The sequence below is a fragment of the Talpa occidentalis genome, unplaced genomic scaffold (assembly GCF_014898055.3).
Source record: "Talpa occidentalis isolate TD23 unplaced genomic scaffold, MPIMG_talOcc4v2.1 talOcc4.6, whole genome shotgun sequence".
NCBI classification, from domain to species: Eukaryota; Metazoa; Chordata; class Mammalia; order Eulipotyphla; family Talpidae; genus Talpa; species Talpa occidentalis.
This window is the reverse complement of record NW_023604972.1, coordinates 89,446,482-89,465,951: the sequence shown is the minus strand read 5'-3', so window position 1 is coordinate 89,465,951 and position 19,470 is coordinate 89,446,482. Positions and strand designations below refer to the sequence as shown.

General features: G+C 39.9%; 1 protein-coding gene across 1 annotated transcript in view; it reads left to right on the top strand.

Annotated features, from left to right (window-relative positions):
• The window catches only part of LOC119260417 (rho guanine nucleotide exchange factor 28-like), a 200,889-nt gene that overhangs the window by 115,071 nt on the left and 66,348 nt on the right, over window positions 1–19,470 (top strand). The window contains exons 7-9 of the mRNA XM_037529350.2: window positions 10–82; window positions 13,853–13,902; window positions 14,462–14,522. Coding sequence (XP_037385247.1) covers window positions 10–82; window positions 13,853–13,902; window positions 14,462–14,522 — 184 coding nt within the window. The remainder of the gene's footprint in view (window positions 1–9; window positions 83–13,852; window positions 13,903–14,461; window positions 14,523–19,470) is intronic.

Here is a 19,470-nt window from a genome sequence, read left to right as displayed (position 1 = left end):
CTTCCTTAGGCTCTTGAAGAGCAAGAAGCCAGGCCCAGGGAAAGGCCAGAGATGCCCTCCAATGCTGCAGAAACCGAAGAAGGTATGTACATATGTTCATTCCTTACTTGGAGAACTCAGAAGTGATGAGTTAATCCATCAGTGGGTGGTTGAAATGTGTGGTGAAGCAGAGCAGAAACCAAGAGCTGAGAGCAAGCTGGGGATACTCTGGGTCCTCTGCTAGGGTCTCATTGAACCACATTGTTTCCACTTGTTATTCAACTAGTATTACTGGGTGCTCTTTGCCAGGCCTTCCTGGACCAGACTTTGAGCCAGATGCTTCCCCATTCCTGATCTCAGGACACTCTCTTGGCTCAGAGATTATCCTCATTCTCAAGTTCACTTGTTCATTCCATCCAGTCCTTCATAAGTTACTTGGTTTTTAGCTTGATCTACTTGTGGAACTCTTACTCTGTTGGACTGCCACCTCCTCAGTGGCACAGGTGTTCTGGTAGTCTGGGGAGTACCAGACTCATGGTGTGTAGAGGTGTGTAGAGGTGAAGGGTGGGGGTGCTCGATGTTCTTCAGGCTGCAGAGTTTTGCCAGCCCAGGTTGTCAGCACAGCTGTTCACAGTCCTGATGAGGTTTTAGAGACTGAATGTCTAAATCTTCTGGAGGTGGGGGTCTACCACAAGAGGTACACTTTTTATAACATTGTCACTCTACTGTGGCCTATGGTGTAAGTCTGCTGCCAGGTTGATTCTGCAGTCGTACAGAACCCCAGCTCATTTTAAGAGCGTAGAACTTCCTTCTCCTCTCCAAGTTGGCAGTTTATCTGGCCATGCAATCTCTGCTTTAGTTTAGGTTCCGCTCCCCTTTTCCATACACAAATAAGCCTGATCTGTTGTTAGAGAGTCCTAATAGTGAATGAGAGTTTTTCTTCTAGGGAGCATTCTTACCTACCTTCTTGAATATTCTTGTATTTTTCTTCTAAAATGGATTCTGATTTTGTTCTTTCCCCCAAAGTCAGGGCTTAGAAGAATCTGACCACATTGCTATGTCTTTTAGGGTAAGTAGGGTAAAGGTTTTATGTATTGAAATACATATTATCTTCTTATCAATTACCTTCCTTTGGCTTTATATTTTAGAGTATTATTTTCATTTAAAAGTTATATGTGAGGGTAGGGTTACAAAAATTGGGGACAGTAGAGTTATATTATCTATTTATTTAATTTCAGGAGAGTAGATGGGACATTACAAGATATCTGTTAATATAAAAGAACAACTGTTTGACAGGGCTGAAAACCACAATGCTGGATGCTGGGGTTACAGACAAAACATAGGAAAAGACCCTTGTTCAGAAGCCACCAATGTTGACATCTGGTTAATATCCTTGATTCTACCTTTAATTGGTGATATAGAATAGCTGCATTGCAGGTATTTGTCAGGTCATAAAATCTTGAACTCTTTACCCCATGTTTGTTAATGGTCTTGGAGAGGGTGATTTGTGGCACTGTTGGGAGTCTGTGTGCCCACCCACATTGCCGACTCTCCTGGGTTAATTCTGACAGCTGAATTTCTTCCCCAAACCTCACCTGCCTGGGGCTCCTCTGGAGGTGCAGCCCCATGTGGGTGAGGTGCTGGCAGTGCTGAGGGAGCTGCAGCCTGCCCTGACTGCCTGAGGAGGTGGAGGGTAACTTCACATTTTCTTCTTAAAAACCTGTATGTGGAACCCCTTTCTGGTTGTGTGTCAGGATTTCTGACTTCCCCTGAGCATTTGGCTGGATTTTACTGTTAAAGGTGTAACCGGTCAGCTTTCTTGCTTTGGGTTGGCTGATAAAATACTTGGAGCTAAGATAATGACCTTCCTATTGCAGATGTCTCTGGTACTGCTGTCTGCACTTTATATTCCCCCTTTATTTAAATCTTTACCCTTTTTCTTTTTTTAATAAGCCAACGTCTGATTTTTACTTTATCATCCTGTATATTTTCCCTTCCTTGTAATCTACCATCAAACTACTTTAGAACAGAGTAAAGTAGAACTAATTTAGAATTTCAAGTTCTTGCTTTGAAGATACTGACAAATTGGGAGTGGGTCAGAACAATAAGCCCTCCCAGCATGCTCTGTGAATGCTACAAGAGTCACGTGCCAAGAGCACTCTGGGAATTTCACAGAGTGTGGTGGTGTAGAAGTCAGGGTAGATGCCTGTGAAAGACATGACCCTGGAGCTGTGATGTAATGAAGTAAAGGCATTCAAGGCACAGCAGAAATAGATCTAACACAGAGACCTGAGGTAGATGATGTACTCGTACATTTAACTGCAGGTCATTTTATTTTTTATTTTTATTTTTTACATTTTAAAAGGACAGGTTTATTAGGAAAAGGAGAAAAAGAGAGGTACCTTCATGGTAAAAGGTGGGCAGGAGAGCTGCTGAAGGTCATTTTATAGTCCTAGAATATAGGGGTGTGTGTGAGAGAGGGAAGGAGGACAGATGGGAAGGAGAGAGAGAGGGAGAGAGAGATTAAGAGGGAGAAGGATGGGAGAGAGAGAGAGAGAGAGAGAGAGAGAGAGAGAGAGAGAGAGAGAGAGAGAGAGTGCGCGCACACCAGCACTTTTATACAAAGGTAAGGAACTGAAACTCCCCCTGACAGCTCTGGGAGCTCTTTTAAGCAAGTTAGATGATTATTCTAGGAAGGTCCTTCTGTGAGAGTCTGGAAAATGAATTGGAGGGTTCAGGGGACTCTTGATAGTAATGCAAAAGAGGGTACACACTCTATAGCAGTGTGAGGACATGGGCGAGAAGGACAGTTGGGTGCTGTTCTGAAGGTCTAGGTGGGTGTCAGAGGTGAGTGTATAGATGACTCCTCCATTCCCCAGCATGTCCCTGGGTCGGATAAGCCTTATAGGAAGCAGAACTGTGACAAAAACCATAGTCAGTTTTAGACAGGTTGAGTTTAACAGGTTGAAAGAGCAGCCAAATTAATATGCCTGCCTGACAGTTGGACCAAAGTCACTCAACTGATAGGCAAAGAATTTGAATAGAAACTCAAGTACTCCAACTCTGAATCATTAATGTGTAGACAATGCACTTGTTTGTGTACCTTTAGAGGACATACTGGAAATAGCAGAGGACAGTATTCAACTGAAGTGAAAATATGGACTAATATGGACAAAGTTTTGCCTATTCATGAGCTTAATGTAGACCCAACTGGAAGATATAATATTTTGAACATAAGAGCTTGCTTTTTTTCAAACCCAAAAGCAAAGTTTCCCTTTCAGATCTATGAGAAGATTCTTAAAAATCATGGTTTTCTGTTCTGCCTGGGTCAGTGTGTAGAGAGGCGTTCTAAACTTGTGTCCATAGTTGTTGTTTATTAAAAGACAATGATAGGGCCTCCCTGGTGGTGCAAGGGATGAAGCACAGCACTGTGAAGCTATAAGCAGCCTCTGTAGCATGAGTTAGATCCCCAGACGGCCAGGGAGCAACCCACATGGTGCAGCAGACCTCTCCTGTCTCTCCCACTGCTCCCCTAAGCAGTGTATTTCAGTCAGTCTGCCTGTTCTGTTCCCCATTCTGTCTCTGGTGGATCCTCTCACCCTCTACCACCTGCACCTTTGGCCTGTACCACAGTTCTTATATGCATAAGTAAATAAATCTTAAAAAAAAAAAAAAGACAACTTTAGTCTGGAAATTTACTGTACTGTCTCTGTTAGTGTGATAAATGATTTTATTATTGCCTGCGAACTAATCATAGTTCTCTAATTTCATGATTGTAATTGTACTCCCAGAACAATGGGAAGTTATTCTAAATGAATTAAATGGCCAAAAGGTCATCTCATTTTTAATAAGCAGTTATTTGTATTGATTAATCTACCAACCGATTCTCTTTTATTTCTTGCCACCTTTGTCCTGATTTGATCTCTTACCCTAAGATTTCCTAAAGAGTGTTGTACAAAACACCATTTGTGGAAAATGTTCTGAAAAACAAGGATTATTTGACCAAATAAGGAGAAAATGATGTATGGAATCCCCAACACAAACACATTGGAGATTCAGAATATAGCTAATATTTTATAGATTCTAGTAAGTCTTTCCATCAAGAAGCCCGTGTAACCTTGTTTAACCTAACAATTCTCCAAATAAATTACAAAAGGATCTCCTTTGCACAATTCTCAGCATTTCCTGTAAGTGATCTATAGGAGATACTTTGGAAAATGTAGCTCTTCCTCACTTCTGTTGATATTCCATTTCTGGAATATCAATATATTCCTTTTTTAGTATTCCCTGGGTTTTTTCCATCTATTAGTATAGTAATGCTCACACAGTGGCAGGGAAGGGAAGAGAAGGAGAGGTGTTTTTAAAATGACTCATGGTCCCCTCAAATATTCAGATAACCCACCCTTCCCCACGCAGCCCAGTTTACTTCTTGATGTTGTTTGGGAAATTGCTTCCTGCCTAGAGTCTTTGAGGCTGTAAGACAGACAACTGCAGCATCGTTGACTACTGCACAATTCATTGTCTTTTAAAGTTGTTTCTAGTTAACAAAAGAATGGACACCCTGTGTATTTGCTGTCTTGACTTTTGTATCATTAGTCCATTATACAGTAGATTTCTTCCCATAAATTATTTTCTACATTCCCATCAACCAGGAAATAGGAAGTTGAATCGGACATGGTTTCCAGACTTAAAGGAGAGGGCAAAACTATTTCCTTGAAGACTGCGGTAGCAGCTCTCAACAGTCTGGAGGGTCTTTCTTCTTGTGATCCCCTGTGAACTACGAAATTGCCCATGGATCCAAATGCAGGATACAGTGTAGACAGGCGGACTGAGTCCTGCTGGTTCACCTACTTATCCATTTAATAAATATTTATTGAGTAATCACTTTGTGTGGAGCACTCTTTTAGGCACCGGTGATACAGAGTAACCAACAGGGCAAAGTTAAAAAAAAGACCTGCTCTCAAGGAGCTACTCATTTCAGTTTACTCCAGCATTTGTTGGGTACCCCCATGCCAGGCTCTGTGCTAGGTGCTAGGGCTGCTGTTGCAGCTGAAGGAAATGTGTGCAGTCACAGATTGCATAGTACAGGGTCATGAGAGGGACATTTTGGGGAGTCAGGACCAAATTTTCTCTATTTCATACGTGAGGAAGTGGTAGCACAGAGAGGTGACAGGGCTTACCTAGTCATTCAGAACTTGGATTCAGAGTTAACTGTATTCTCTCTATTACAGACCACCCAACACCCTCATTTAATAGTAGCTGTCTAGTTAATCTTTTGGGCTGCTGGTCCAGTTCTCTTCAGCATTTGTGTGATTGAAAGGTACAGCAGTGACATCATTCCCTTGAAACGAGCTCCCTTCCACATGGCGGCCTGTCCCATAAAGACCTTATGATGGGAGATTTGTGACTTGCATGCACAGACATGTCTGGAGAACACCCATCAGCAACAAGCAGACTCTCCTAAAAACCTCACCTTTGTCATGAATTGACTTTTGAGCATTATGCAAGTCACTCAGCTGTGCTTTCTTTTGTGAAAGTGGTGAGGTGGGAGTGTCATTTACCGCTTACTTAATGTAAGGCTTAAATGCGAAAACACAGACTTCATAGTTACCTTGCCCAGTATCTGACTGTGGATGAATAAGCAATGCTGTCTCGTTGTGAGTGCACATTATAACACATGGCTAGAGTGGATTTAGTGGTGACTGTGTTTGTGTTGAGACGTGAGGACAGGTGAGGACTGTGATTGGTGTCACAGTGATGAGGTGAGCACACTATCTGCTGGAATAGTCTTTAGATGAGGTGCCACAGCAATTGTGTGTGCTGTGGATGAGTAAAGTATGAGGAAGGAGTTGCATGGTGGAGTCTCCTTATTTGAAGATGTTATATATCACCCATGAGATGTTATTGGGAAGATAGGAGACTTTTATCTGCAAAAATTTCCTCTTGGTGATTTTTCATTTTAAATATTTTACTTTATGTCTTTTCAGAACCATTGCTTATGGTTCAAATGACTGATCAAGACATAGGTCCTTTAAACCAGGATGACTGGGACATGTGGTATTGGGCAATGATGACAGCAGTCAGGGGGGCTGCTCTGCAGGGATGACTCAGTTGGAAAAACAGCTCCGTCATTGTTATATATCGCCCATGAGATGTTATTGGGAAGATAGGAGACTTTTATCTGCAAAAATTTCCTCTTGGTGATTTTTCATTTTAAATATTTTACTTGATGTCTTTTCAGAACCATTGCTTATGGTTCAAATGACTGATCAAGACATAGGTCCTTTAAACTAGGATGACTGGGGCATGTGGTATTGGGCAATGATGACAGCAGTCAGGGGGCTGCTCTACAGGGATGACTCAGTTGGAAAAACAGCTCTGTCATAGCCCTGCAGCGCCCTCCAGGAGCCGGTCAGTGTGGCTCACCTGAAAGTCAGGTATTTGGGTATTTCAAAAGCAATTATAAATCATAACCCAGAAAATGTATTTGTTAGTCCCAAGAACTGACTTGTAATATTTTCTTTCCTCTTATAGAGCAGTGTAATCTTGTCTATTATTTTCCACTATTTCTATAAGTATTGTCTATTACTTTCTTTAGTGTCTGTGTTTTGCCAATCCAGTTTCTTCTCTTGCCCACAGAATAGAACAAGTTTCATCATTACAGGACCAAGGATAAATAAAGAAGGGGTATCAAGCTGATATGAAGCTTATTTATGTATATTATTACAGTATAGCATTTTCTCACACAAAAACTAGGGGAGGAAGGGAGGAGAGTTTTTATGAAAAATTAAAGAATCATACTTTGAGCTGGAAAGAGATTCTTCAGAATTTGCTTAATTCCAACAAATTCTATGGATATTTTATTCCAACTGGGTCATATTAGCCAACAAAAGGGCAAACAAAGATTTTACACTCAACTAAGAATTCCAATAGAGTTGAAATAAGTTTAAACTGAAAGACTGAGAGTTTCTTTCCTGAATTGAAATGCAATCTAAGTTTGAAGACTTCAGGACATAAAAGTGTTCCTAAAACAAAATTGAAACTCATTCATATCTTTGAAAAGGTGACTCACCTCACTTTATCCAAGCAATTAATCAAATCAGAATTATGCCCTAATCTCAATGTAAAATATAATGATATAGAGCTTCTGCTTAGTTTATAATTACAGCTAATTATTTGGTTGAAGAGCTCCTCCCCACCTCCCTGCCCCACTGACTAAATTCCTTATTCTTTGAGATTTTATGGGGCAGGGCACATAACAGATATTTAAAAAATATCTGTATTATAAAAACATATCAAACATAGTGTCACTATGTGAATCAGCAGTTACATTCCTAGATACATACTCAAGAGAAATGAAAACATGCATCTCCATCAGAACTTGTATACAAATGTTCACAGCAACTATATTCATAACTGCCTAAACATGGAAACAGCCCGAAAGTTCATCAGCTGAAGGATGGATATACAAATGTGATCTAGCCATACAAGAGAATAATGTTGGTCAATAAAAAGGAATGAAGCACTGATACATTACAACAAGAATGAACTTTAAACACATAATGCCACATGAAATTAGCCAACTACAAGAGTATAAATTGTGTAATTCCATTTATATGAAATATCTAGAATAGGTTAATGCATTACAATAGGTATTTGTTGCCTACAGTGAGGATAGGGCAGATGGGGAGAAATGGGCAGTGGGTGCTAATAGGTACAGGCTTCTTGTTGGGTGATAAAACTGTTCTAAAATTGATTGTGATGGTCACACAACTCTGACTCTATTAAACACTGTCAAATCATGCACTTTAAATGGGTGAATAGTATGGTATGTGAACTTACCTTTATTAAACTGTTACATTAGATAATATGTAATGGAGGAGTATGTACCAAAATGTTAATGATAGTTTTACTGGTATATTTTCTTAGTCCTTTTCAAGTTTTCATAAATACTTTTATGGTTCAAAAAAAAAGTATTACCAATAATTTAAATGTAAAAACTGCATATTTCAAAAACAACATCTTAAAGTCATTTCAAAAGAATGGTAGCACAAATATAAAAATTATATTGTAAGACACATTTTGGAGCTGTCTGCAGGCAGGAATTTCTCCTCTTCCCTGATGTCCTCCCACTAAAGTGCCCATAGTCCTTCACCCCATTCCCTTGTATTCCCCTTCTCCCCTATTCCCACCTCTCCCTTTCTGTCTTCCCTGCTCCCCTTCCCACTTACAACTCAGCTTTATGGTCAGTTTCCAAGAATTGGTTTTAAAAGTTTGTCTTTGACCCTTTGTTTGGTTTTTGTATATTCTACATGTAAGTGATACAATTTGGTATTTATCTTTCTCCTTCTGGCTTATTTTACTTAGCCTAATCCCTCTAGCTCTGTCAGTGTTGCTGCAAATGGTACGAGTTTATCTTTTTTGATTGTTGTGTAGCAATCAATGGTGTGTGTGTGTGTGTGTGTGTGTGTGTGTGTATACACACCACATTTTCTTGATCCATTCATTTGTTTTTGGACACCTAGGCTTTTCCATATCTTGGCTATTGTAAATGGTGCTCCTGTGAACATAGGGGTGCAGAGTTCCTTTCTTATTAGTGTTTTTGTATTTTTTGGTAGATACCTTGGGGTGGAATTGCTGGATCATATGGCAGAATCATTGCTAGTCTTTTGAGGAATCTCCACTCTGCTTTACACAGCAGCTGGCTCAGTCTACATACCCACCAACAGTGTAGGAGGGTCCTTTTCTCCATGTCTTCTCCAGTACTTGTTTTGTCTGGTCTTTTTGTTAAGGGCCATTGTCACAGGTATCAGGTGGTATCTCATTGTGATTTTGATTTGTATTTCACTGAAAGTGATGATGAGCATTTTTTCATGGGCCTCTTGGCCATCTGTACATCTTCTTTGTAGAAATGCCTAGTTAGCTCTTCTTCCCATTTTTTGATTGGGTTATTTGTGTGTGTGTTTTTGAGTTGTATGAACTCTGTAGTCTTTGATAACAGTCTCTTGTCAGATATGTGGTGAGAAAATATTTTCTTGCATCCAATAGGATGTTTCTTCATTTTGGTTACTGTCTCTTTCCCTGTACTGAAGCTTCTTGGTTTGATATAGTCCCAGTTGTTTATATATATGTTTATCTCCCTGTTTTCCTTGTTGCTGGGGATGAATCTTTAAAGATATTTCTGAAGTTTATGTCATAGAGTGCTTTCCCTATGTTTTCTTCTATGTATTTTATGGTTTCAGACCTTAACACATGTCCTTTATCCATAATTGTTCTTCATTAATAAAAAAAATAATCAGCTTCCAGTTTGAAAAAAGAAGATCCTTCTAGCATTTGTGGGGCAGGCTGAGAATAGGATTCTTGCTTTCCAACTGTGCTTTAATGCTACCCTACAAATGTAACCCAGTGGACTTGAGAGTGGGTAGTAGTGCTTGAGGGTAGAAATGAAGCAGCAGGCATGGGCTGCTCTGATCATTATCATCATAATTCCTCTTGCTGCCTTCCTGGAGGAGGCATCACATGGCCTGCAAATGGTTGTGAAAGGAGAATACCAAGCAACCTGTAATTTTATTTTTTTTGTAACCTGTATTCCCTTGTTGGCCCCCTTCAGCTCCACCATAACCTATATTTTAAATGTTTTCTTTGCTTCACTCTAACTTCTGTGGTCCCTTCCCTTCATGCAAAAAGAGACAGTAAAATTTGTACATAGAGTTAGATCTATGTGGTGGATCTGTGTCTTAACAGGACATAGTGTTAATCTCACCGCTATTAATACTTAGTGGATTGAAAACCATTTGCTGTTGCTGTTGCTGAATGAACATGAATATTAAGATTACTTCTTGTTCCATTGTAGTTTGACAATAAAACACATGTTTATTAAGTTTGGTAAGTCTGATTTAGAGGGGGTTAATTCTTACTGTTGGTTGGGCCTTGAAGGCAAGATTAATAGACCTTTAAAAGTGAAATAGCTCAGAGTTACTGATATCATTATCTGTTGAAGGTTGCTATAGCAATGGGTGGTTTGATTGCACTGTGCCATTGGCGGTACAGTGGGTAAGTGTAAAAGGATCCTAGTAATTTAGCAGAAACTCTCTTGGAGCAATTTAATTAAACTCTAGTAGAATGAGTGCCAAATTCTTTAAAAGTTCTGAGATACAGTTCTATACAGTCCTAGATTAAATATAATTTCTCCAAATCCATACACTGTCACAACTATTTTTCATGATTTTAGAATAAAGGTTTTATACATTTGGAATTATTTTTAAAAATGATGAGGTACAAATTTTATGAAGACTTGTCTGTTTTAATATAGTCTAAGGTATTTATCTGAAAATGAAACAAAATTGCATTAGATTATAAGGAAAATTATAGAATGGCAACATATGAGGATTAGCTTTTTGAAAGGGGCAGGAAGCTGGAATGTAAGCATAATACAAGGACTGAACACATCCTTTGTTATTGCAAATTTCATTACCAGATCCTATAGGCGTCTCCATTAGCCATCTTGAATAAAATGTGTACTATTTTTCTGTATCAATGCAGGAGGTACAGAATTCTTTGGAAATGTAGAATCGTTGTTGAAGAGCTGACCCTTATAGCAAGAGATTAAAAGCAAAAATAAGCAATTGGGATTACTTTCAACTAAAATGTTTTATCACAGTGAAAAATACAAGTAGATTAAAAGCATCCTTCTGAATGGGAGAAAATATTTATACATTACACAACCAATAAGTGATTAATATCCAAGATGTATAAAAAACTTGTAATATACAACAACCGCAACAAAACAAACCAATTAATAAATGTGCTGCAGACCTAGACAGATAATTCACCAAAGAGGACATCCAGAAGATCAGGAGTTATGTGGAAAAATGTCTATAGCTTTTAAATAAGGAAAATGCACAGAGACATGATGTCACATCTATGAGAATGGCATGTATTGAAAAAAAAGTGCTAGACAAGATACAGGAGAGGAGGAACCCCATTATGCTCTTCATGGGAATGTATTCTGAAACCCACTTTGGAAAATGATCTGGATTTTCCTTGAAACACTAAAAATGGAAATACTTTATCACTTAGCAGTTCCACTCATGGGCATCTAAAAAATGTGAAACCATCTACTCAAAACACATGTTCTACAATGTTTATTGCAGCACTATTTATAATAGCTAGGGCAAGGAAGTAACCTGAATGCCCATCCAGAGAAGATGGATCAAGAATGCGCTGTATACCACACTATGAAATACTATTTAGTCATAAGCTATTAGGTAGCTCTCTTACAGCAAAATGGAAAGAATTCAAGGGAATTCTTTCAAGTCAGAATGAGGAAGACAGATATTGGACCTTTTTATGTAGGCAGTTCAACTAAATAAAATAAAAAAAAAACTAGTAAAGGTAGCGGCAGAGGGTATAAGGGTAGTAGAAGAAATATTCCCTTTCTCTTAGAATCTTTAATAAAAGTTAGCCACCACCAAAAGAATTATTCTGCTTTAAAATCAGTTTTGAGTTATAAGGTCAAAGTAAATTTAATGGAATAAAAACAATGAAATATTTTAAGTGAATGTCAACATTTTATTTTATAATCTTACTTTTGTGATCAGTCATATAATTAGACTATTTAGTTTTTAAAACGTAATTTTTTTTAAAGATTATTTATTTATGCAAGCACTGGGTACAGTCAGAAGCACGGGAGGGTGAGAGAATTCACCAGAGCCAGAGCGGAGAGCAGAACAGGCAGACCAAAGAAACACACTGCTGAGGGGAGCAGCGGGAGTGGCAGGAGAGGTCTGCGCGCCATGTAGGACCCTCGCCAGTGGCCGGGGATAGAACAGGCACTGCAGAGGCTGCGGGAGGCTTCGCAGCCCAGCGCTCAACCACTGCACCACCAGGGGAGGCCCAGTTTTTAAAACATATTTATGAAATAACTTTCATTTTAAGAAAAATATAAAAAGAAAAGCGGAATCATTGTCAATAGCACATTCTCTGAAATGACCTTAAAGAAATAACTTGTAATGGGCGACATAAAAATGTTCGTGGTTCTCTTCGTGTCTAATGAAGACGGATCTGTTAAAACTTGGGTTCTAGTTACCCTTCCTTTTCTTAATACCTTGGTTTCATCTTTCCCAGTCACCCAGCTCTTAGAGTTTTAGGTACACATGTTTCTAAGCAAAACTCTTGCTATGCTGCAGTAACGTGATAAGCACTTTAGTAGATGCTTCACATCAATTTTCTGTATCTATGCAGTGAGTTGAAAAGCTTTCTTCTAACCTAGTGTTTGGTCTTTGGCACTTAAATAACATTTTTTTCTCCTGTCCTTCCTCCCACCCCATTATGTTTATTGAGGTAAAGTTGGTTTACATCATTGTATTTGTTTTAGGGGTTACAGGTTCAAACCTCTCCAACTGTGTGTTTTCAGACCCTGCCCACCACCAAAGCCCCAACTGAGTCATGTAGTACATGCAGACGTTACTCTGCTGCCACCTGGAGGCCTTGCTGGGGTGTGCATTTAAAGACACGCAGATGCTAAAGCCTCCCAGCCTGGATGTCAACTGTGTCTTGTCTTTAATACTGTGGGTAAATTGACATGACTAAATGAATTTTAAGCTGTTGCCTCAACATTTTTTTTTTCTCATAGACACTAAATTCATTCTGCATTCAAGAGCAATATTTTATTGTGTGCAAATATACTGTTGCTGTAAAGTAGAATCAAAATGATTGTTAGGCAGATTTTTTTAAAAACACACTATGACAATGGTTTTGATGACTTCTCTGTTCCATCCTTGCTTCATTATGACTCATCATGAAAAGCCATATAAAAGAATACCTTATACTTTTATACTTTTTCTAAGGAGAAACATGGATGAAAATTCCTGACATTATTTCTAAGCAGTAAGATGAGCTTGAATATGTACACTTGGAGGTTTGAGACCTTAGGTGACTTAAATGAACAGGAGAGATGAAGCACAGTTTGGGAAGGTCTAGTTAATGTACCTGCTGGGTAAACTAATAGGGTTTCCCCAGAATCAGCATCAGGCAGAACCATGCCGCAGTGCCCAGAGGATCATATATTAATGCAAATCCCGGGTAAAGATTTTTAAGCCCTCTGCCCTTGCTAGGAGTATCCAACACTTATTTTCCCCAGGCCCAAACCTGCTATTGGTGGTTATTTCCACAACAGTGGCTCTTGTTTACAGGCAACTGAGTATTTGGGAGGAAAACTAATCAGGTGAGACAGAGAAAAATACCCTTAAGTGAACCTTTCTGCTCATCCCAGAACATCTCGATCACAGATATTTCCAGGAAAGCCTTTGTTCAGAGAGAGGGCCCCCTGAGGGGACTCAGGAGTGCTCAGCCTGACGCTGTCCGAGGTTGGAGGCACAGGCTTCACTGGTCTTCTCAGCTTTCAAAGATGCGTGAGCAAAGACCAGTCCTCACCTAGAACCAATTACACTCTTGAAACATATGAGATGTTGGTACTTGAGAGGATAGACATGTGGGATTTCCTCAGGTGGGAGCAAGTCACCTTCTTAGAATCTGTGCTGTTTTGAAGAGCCATTGGTCAGTGAGTAGTCTTTTTTCTAATTCAAGGACATTTATTTATTGTTTTTTGCTCAGGATTTCCGGTGAGAGGTGCTGGGCTTGTTTACATCTTGGTCCACACAAATACCAGAGTGTGGGCAGTTAGGTTATCATATTTTCTCCTCTGTGGGGAGTTGATTTTTAGAAGCTTGATCTAAAAACCTGGCTCCATGTACAAGGCTTCTGGGCAACTTGTTTATATTGTCATCTAGTTTCTATTTTCTATTCTTTTTTTCTTCAAAAAACCCCAAAAGCTTCTATAAGCATATCCTGATGAGAATTATTCCTTTTCCAGAGATTAAAAATCTGGTGTCCAGTAGATCACTGCCTGACGAAGATGTAAAGGTAAGGAATCCCTATTCCCCTTTTTTCTTTGCATTCTCTCTCCAGAGTTGAAGAGGTAATGATAATAAAAATAGATGGAGGAAACCACCCCCCCAAATGAACAAACCAACCAGGGATGTACCTCAAGTTACCTGAAATTCAGTTGCCTTTATTGAATTTTCAGTCTCTAATCTTTATGACCAAACCTAGCTCTCTTTCTAGGTTGTAGTTGTATATGCAAGATGATTGAATGCATTTTCCAAAACAAATTTATACTTGCAGATAGTATCTATAGATGTCACATGCCAGCAGTGCGATCGCAAGCACAAACCTGGGACATATTCTGAAAATAAAATAACCTAACGATAGCTGTCAGGCATGTTTCAGCTTGGGACAGATCTGCTCCTTATTTTTATCTCTTAAATAATATTCATTAAGTATAAGACTGGTTCTGTTTACATGTTGTAATATGTGTAATGTGTCTTTATTAGTATTTTTCAGAGGTTGATTTTCCAATTTTAAAAAATGGTGTGCCATATAATTAGTTTCTAAAAATCCTGCCTGATTTTTTCTTTTCCAGTGTGCAAAAAGCCTGGCAGTTCAACTGAGTGAACATGAAGAGCAGGACAGTCTAGATTCCGGTAAGTTCCAAAATGTTGTTTTCCTCCACATTCATAACGGTATCAGAGACCTGGGTGTACAGAGGACAAGAAGAAAATGTATTTTAAAATTTCTTACTGGTAGGCTTGTCTAATTCTTGAAATCCACCCAGATTTCTTTGCATCATCAGTTATAATGCTGTGACTTCAGGAATTGACTTTCCATTTTCAATCTAAAAACAGAACAAAGAGCAAAAGCTTTTCCTGAGTTGTTTTTCACTCTGAACCATATGCTGGCTTGGACTTGTCACATGTTATCTTATTCCTGTGACATAGGAATATCAGCTTTAGTTTCAGGTGAAGTGATTGAGGTCCCTAGTTGGGGAGTAAGTGGTATAATTGAGATTCATAACTTCATACTGCCCTGTCCTAGAACCCCCAGGTTGACCATGATCTCACTTTGATACCCACTGTGTGTGTGTGTGGAGGAAGGGGCACCCTTGCAACTGAGCCTGTGTGATCTTGCTCCCAACCTCAGGAAAAGATGAGATGCTTGTTGTGGTGTGTGGGTCTGACATGGGAGCCCTTTTAAAGGAACCAGGAGCTTCCTTGGCAAGGTGAAGATAGTTCCTTCCCTGAACCTGGTAATTCTCACCTGTACACAGACATTTTAATTCACAACTCCCTGAGGGCATCTCCCTAAATGTCCTCCCCAGGCATTTTCTGATTCTTCTGGGGCTAATCTGGGCTAATGCAAAGACTTACCCTTTGTGTTAGGGGCCAGTGAAACTATTGGGGGACTCTCAGAAGATGCTTCCTCTGGGCCCCTAGATGGTCTGTGAAGACCTTTAGGGCTGACAAGATGGAAGCAGATTAGCACAAACCATCCCAGGTTTTTTCTTCAGGCTCAGTGAAGCCTAGGCAGTTTATACACTGGGGAAGTAGTTGGGTGCCCTTGGCAGAGGGCAAGGTGGTGATAGCAGTGGCCAAGTGCTCTGGCTGATGTGAAATCAGGGAAAACCTGGGCAATGTCGAGCAAACTTAATAGTGAAGGTGTCCTGCCTGGGGAGCCTGGTGATGCAGGTACTTGATGGAGGCCAGGGGAATGCTGTTGACACAGCCAACAGGTACACCACAGAATAGTTAGCACAGTTGGGAAATGCCAGGGAATAAAGCAGGTCAAGGAGGAAGCCCCCTTAGTGTTGGCTGGCTGTGTTTCTGGTAAGCTGGCCACAAGCCACAGGTGATTTGCTAGATCTCCTTGCTTGGGGTACTACTGAAATTGCAACAGAAACCTAAACCATATCAAGCAATATGCATGCCTTTAATATTTCTGCTATATAAGGTAAGAGTAATAGTTGATGTCCAGAAGAGGGAGAGGAGGGAGAAATGAAAGCAAATGTCTCCTTATAGACGACCGTTGTGGGCCACCGAAGCCAGGGGCACAGCCTTGCTCACACATACAGGATGTCTCGTCTATAAATTGCATCATGCTCCCAGGAATGTTAGCTTTGAAGCATGTTTACCAAGACAAATTGCTGCTGGAGGAGGAGTGCTGGCTGTTGAAAGTATTTAAATAGTAGGATTATTTTGATTTTAGGCTTTTAAAACTGCACTTACAGACAGGGACACTTGCTGGGCGAGGAGACACGTGTTGTGGAAACTGGTAGCCTGACCCAGTCTGAGTGTTGTGACGGTGACAACATTGTGTCTCAGGAGGGCTGTGAAGGAGCCCTGTGATTTGAGGGAGATAAACTTTTGACGTTAATCCAATGATTTATGAAAAGGGCCACGAATGATAGTTCCTTGTACTATCTATTATTGGCTTTTTCTGTTCATTTAAACTTTCGGGATCAAAAAAACTCCCCAGATTTCATACAAAGAAAATGGTAACAGGTTTTAAAGGAATCTTCTGAGACAGAGGAGGAGGTAGCAAGCACTGAGTGGCAGGCAGATGGTAAACTGAACTCTGGGACAGGAACAGCTCTTCCCCAAGGCCACTTCTAAACTGCTAACACAAACTGTGTTGTTTCATATGTGCTTACATTCTGCTTAGTCTCTAAGGAAATGCTGATAAACACGGGAGAGCGATACATATCTTTACTGACTTGTATTATCCAAAAAGGTGTGCTGTGAGTTTCGTGTAGCCTCATAAACTACATTCGTGCTGTTTCAGTAGAACTTTCTGGATGATGGATGAGTTCTGTATCTGCTTTACTCAATATATGGTGTCTGTTAAGCATGTGAGGTGTAACTGAAATGACTGAAGAACTGGCTTTTTAATTTAATTTACTGTCCTGGTCAGGGCAGAACCCGAGTCAATTCTCTTTGTATGGAGTTATTTGCTCATCACAGCATCAGGAATCAGATCAGCCATTAGTTTACACATTGAAGATGTTGATTGAAGGAAGGCTTTTTGGTGGTAGGCTTGTTAGTCAGGTTCCTGATCCTACCTCTGTGAGTAGTGACGATAAGATGACGTTCGTGAGAGGTCCAGGGGGACCCCTGGAGGAGCCCTGCCCTTGGTGGGTGCTGTGAGTGCCTGCATTTTGCTCAAAGGGGAGAATGTCAGCTGGTGGGCTGGGATCTGACTTCTGTCTCAATGGAGGATGGAACTCCACATCATGCCTTTCCTTCACATTGTAGGCAGCTCAAGTGGGCAAAACTTGGAGGAAGAGAAGATAGATGAAATGGGCCAATATGGAAATTAAGAAGGAAGGAAGGATCCATTTGGCTCAAATGAACAGGATTAAATAGGATTAAGGAATAAAAGCTGTAGTGCCAAAGAAAGAAGTGGGCTTCTGGCAGGAACAAAGGAAGAGATTGTGGGAATAAAGCCAGATGAGTGAATTTTGGTGGGACTGAAGTCCCAATTGCAAACAAAAATACATAAACCATCACTAAATCAGCAAGCTGTAAATGGCTTCATTTGTTACTATCATGCAAACTCTATTTTTAAGAGGTTAAGTAAGACCATGTGCCTGGTTGAAATTAAGATTTCTAGTTAAAAGTTAAGTCAATGGGTGAGGACTGTGAAGAGTGTTAGCGTTTCAGGTGAATTACAGAAGCTTCTGGGAGGTGGCATTCTTGCTCTCTCACAAGTGTGTGAGTGAGGTTGTGTGTACAGAGCAGAATTAGTGACACTTGTACAGAAGCTAATTTTCCTACAATAATTTGCTAGCTATGCTCTGCATCGGACTAAGATTATTTGAAACTTACTTGGCTAAAACTATATTTTGTATATTTGGATGGCAAAATTAAGGAGTGATAATATTGACATGTCAAAACAAGAGCTGTGTAGGCATGTTTTAACTTTTCTGTTGGGGAAAGGTGGCAGGGACACAGAGACATAGGGAAGTGGTGAGGGCATTGGCTAGTATTGTCCCCCTTGCTTGGGAAGTTGTATTACCTCACAGCTCTGGGGCTTAAGCAGGGTCCAGTGTGCCAGGCTTGGCTGGCATAGTGTGCTTGGGGCAAATGCCAGGAAGATTTTAAACATACTGTCATGCTAAGTACATCTTTTAGGGAAAAGTGATTCATTTTTTGAATCATAGAAGTAATACTCGCTCACAGTAGAAACATTTGAAATTTTAGGAAGTAGAAATAAACAATCCCTTCAATTGCACCACTCTAAAGCAGCTTGTATTAAATTTTGGTGCCTTTCCTACCATATTTTCCCTATTTGTGTATTTTGTACAGTTATAATCACGCACTTGACAGAATTTTGTATCCTTTATTCATTTAATATTATATGCCATGTGTAAGCTCCATTTTACCAGGTAGCTTAAAATGATGCTGTACATTTTCCTACAAAACATATGATTACTTTTGTAAGAAGAAAGGAAAACATCAGGTTCTTCCCACAAGTGCTTATAGGTCAGAAAATAAAAACCTCTCTTTTATAATATGTATCATTTGATTTTATAGAGTGGTCTGGTTGTCAGCTTGTGCCGAGGCATGAATCACAGCTATTAAAATACTCTGGGTCACTTCATTGCTATTGTTTGTTACTTATATGTGATATGAGAAAAGAAAATCTGTTGGTGGATCTTGGGACTAGGAGAGTGGGCGCTAGAGAGACACATGAAGCATAGGCATGTGCAAGGAAACCTGGTTTGATACCCAAAAAAGCTCCTGCAGACTAATTGAGAAGAGAAGGAAGCAAAAACAGACAGAAACAAACAGTAGGAAGTGGAGGCCCTTCAGATGGTTCCACAGACAACACAGGCCTTTCATGGCTGCAGACAAGACCTCCAGGGAAACAAAGGCCCTAGAGGAAGCTTAGGGAAATGTCATCACAGGGGGGCTGATGGGAAATGATTGGAAGATCTGATGGAGCAGACCCTCTGGGCAGGATTTTAGGTGAAATGGGAACACTTATCAAGATCTCCACATGGGAGAGGTCAAGGTCCAGGTCCAGGTCCAGGGATTTCAGCCAGTCCGGCAGTGCATTCTGCAGTGCTAGTCTGGCAAACCACCAATAAGCAGAAGTAAAGAGGTCCACCTTTGTTATATTAGCTGAAAGATTTAGAAATGGAATTAATGCTACTAAGTTATAAAATCTTATAAAAGAACATTTTTAAGTTGCTTATGTAAATAAGTGTTGAGGTAGTTCCAAGATCTTAGGTATGTAATCTTAAGACCTAGCACCCATGTTAATGGAAGCTGGTCCTCTCTGTGTCAGCTGTTATTCAGTGTAGATAGGTGAGTATCTACAATGAAATCTCAAGAATGTTAGATGAAACGTGAAAGAAAATAATTGAAAAGGGTGGGTGGTAAGCCTTAGTGGAACTCTAACCCTTCTGAAAACTGTTTTTAAGACTAATCTTTGGCAGATCTCTCTCTGTGCCCCCAGATGCAGAAACTTCTGTGGATTCTTGTTTTTTTTTTTTCTTTTTTATTGGGGGGAGGGTTCCTCTCCCTCCCACAAACAAAGTTTACCAGTGACTTGATTTTGAAATAAAGGGATGGAAGATAAATTAATAGCCAA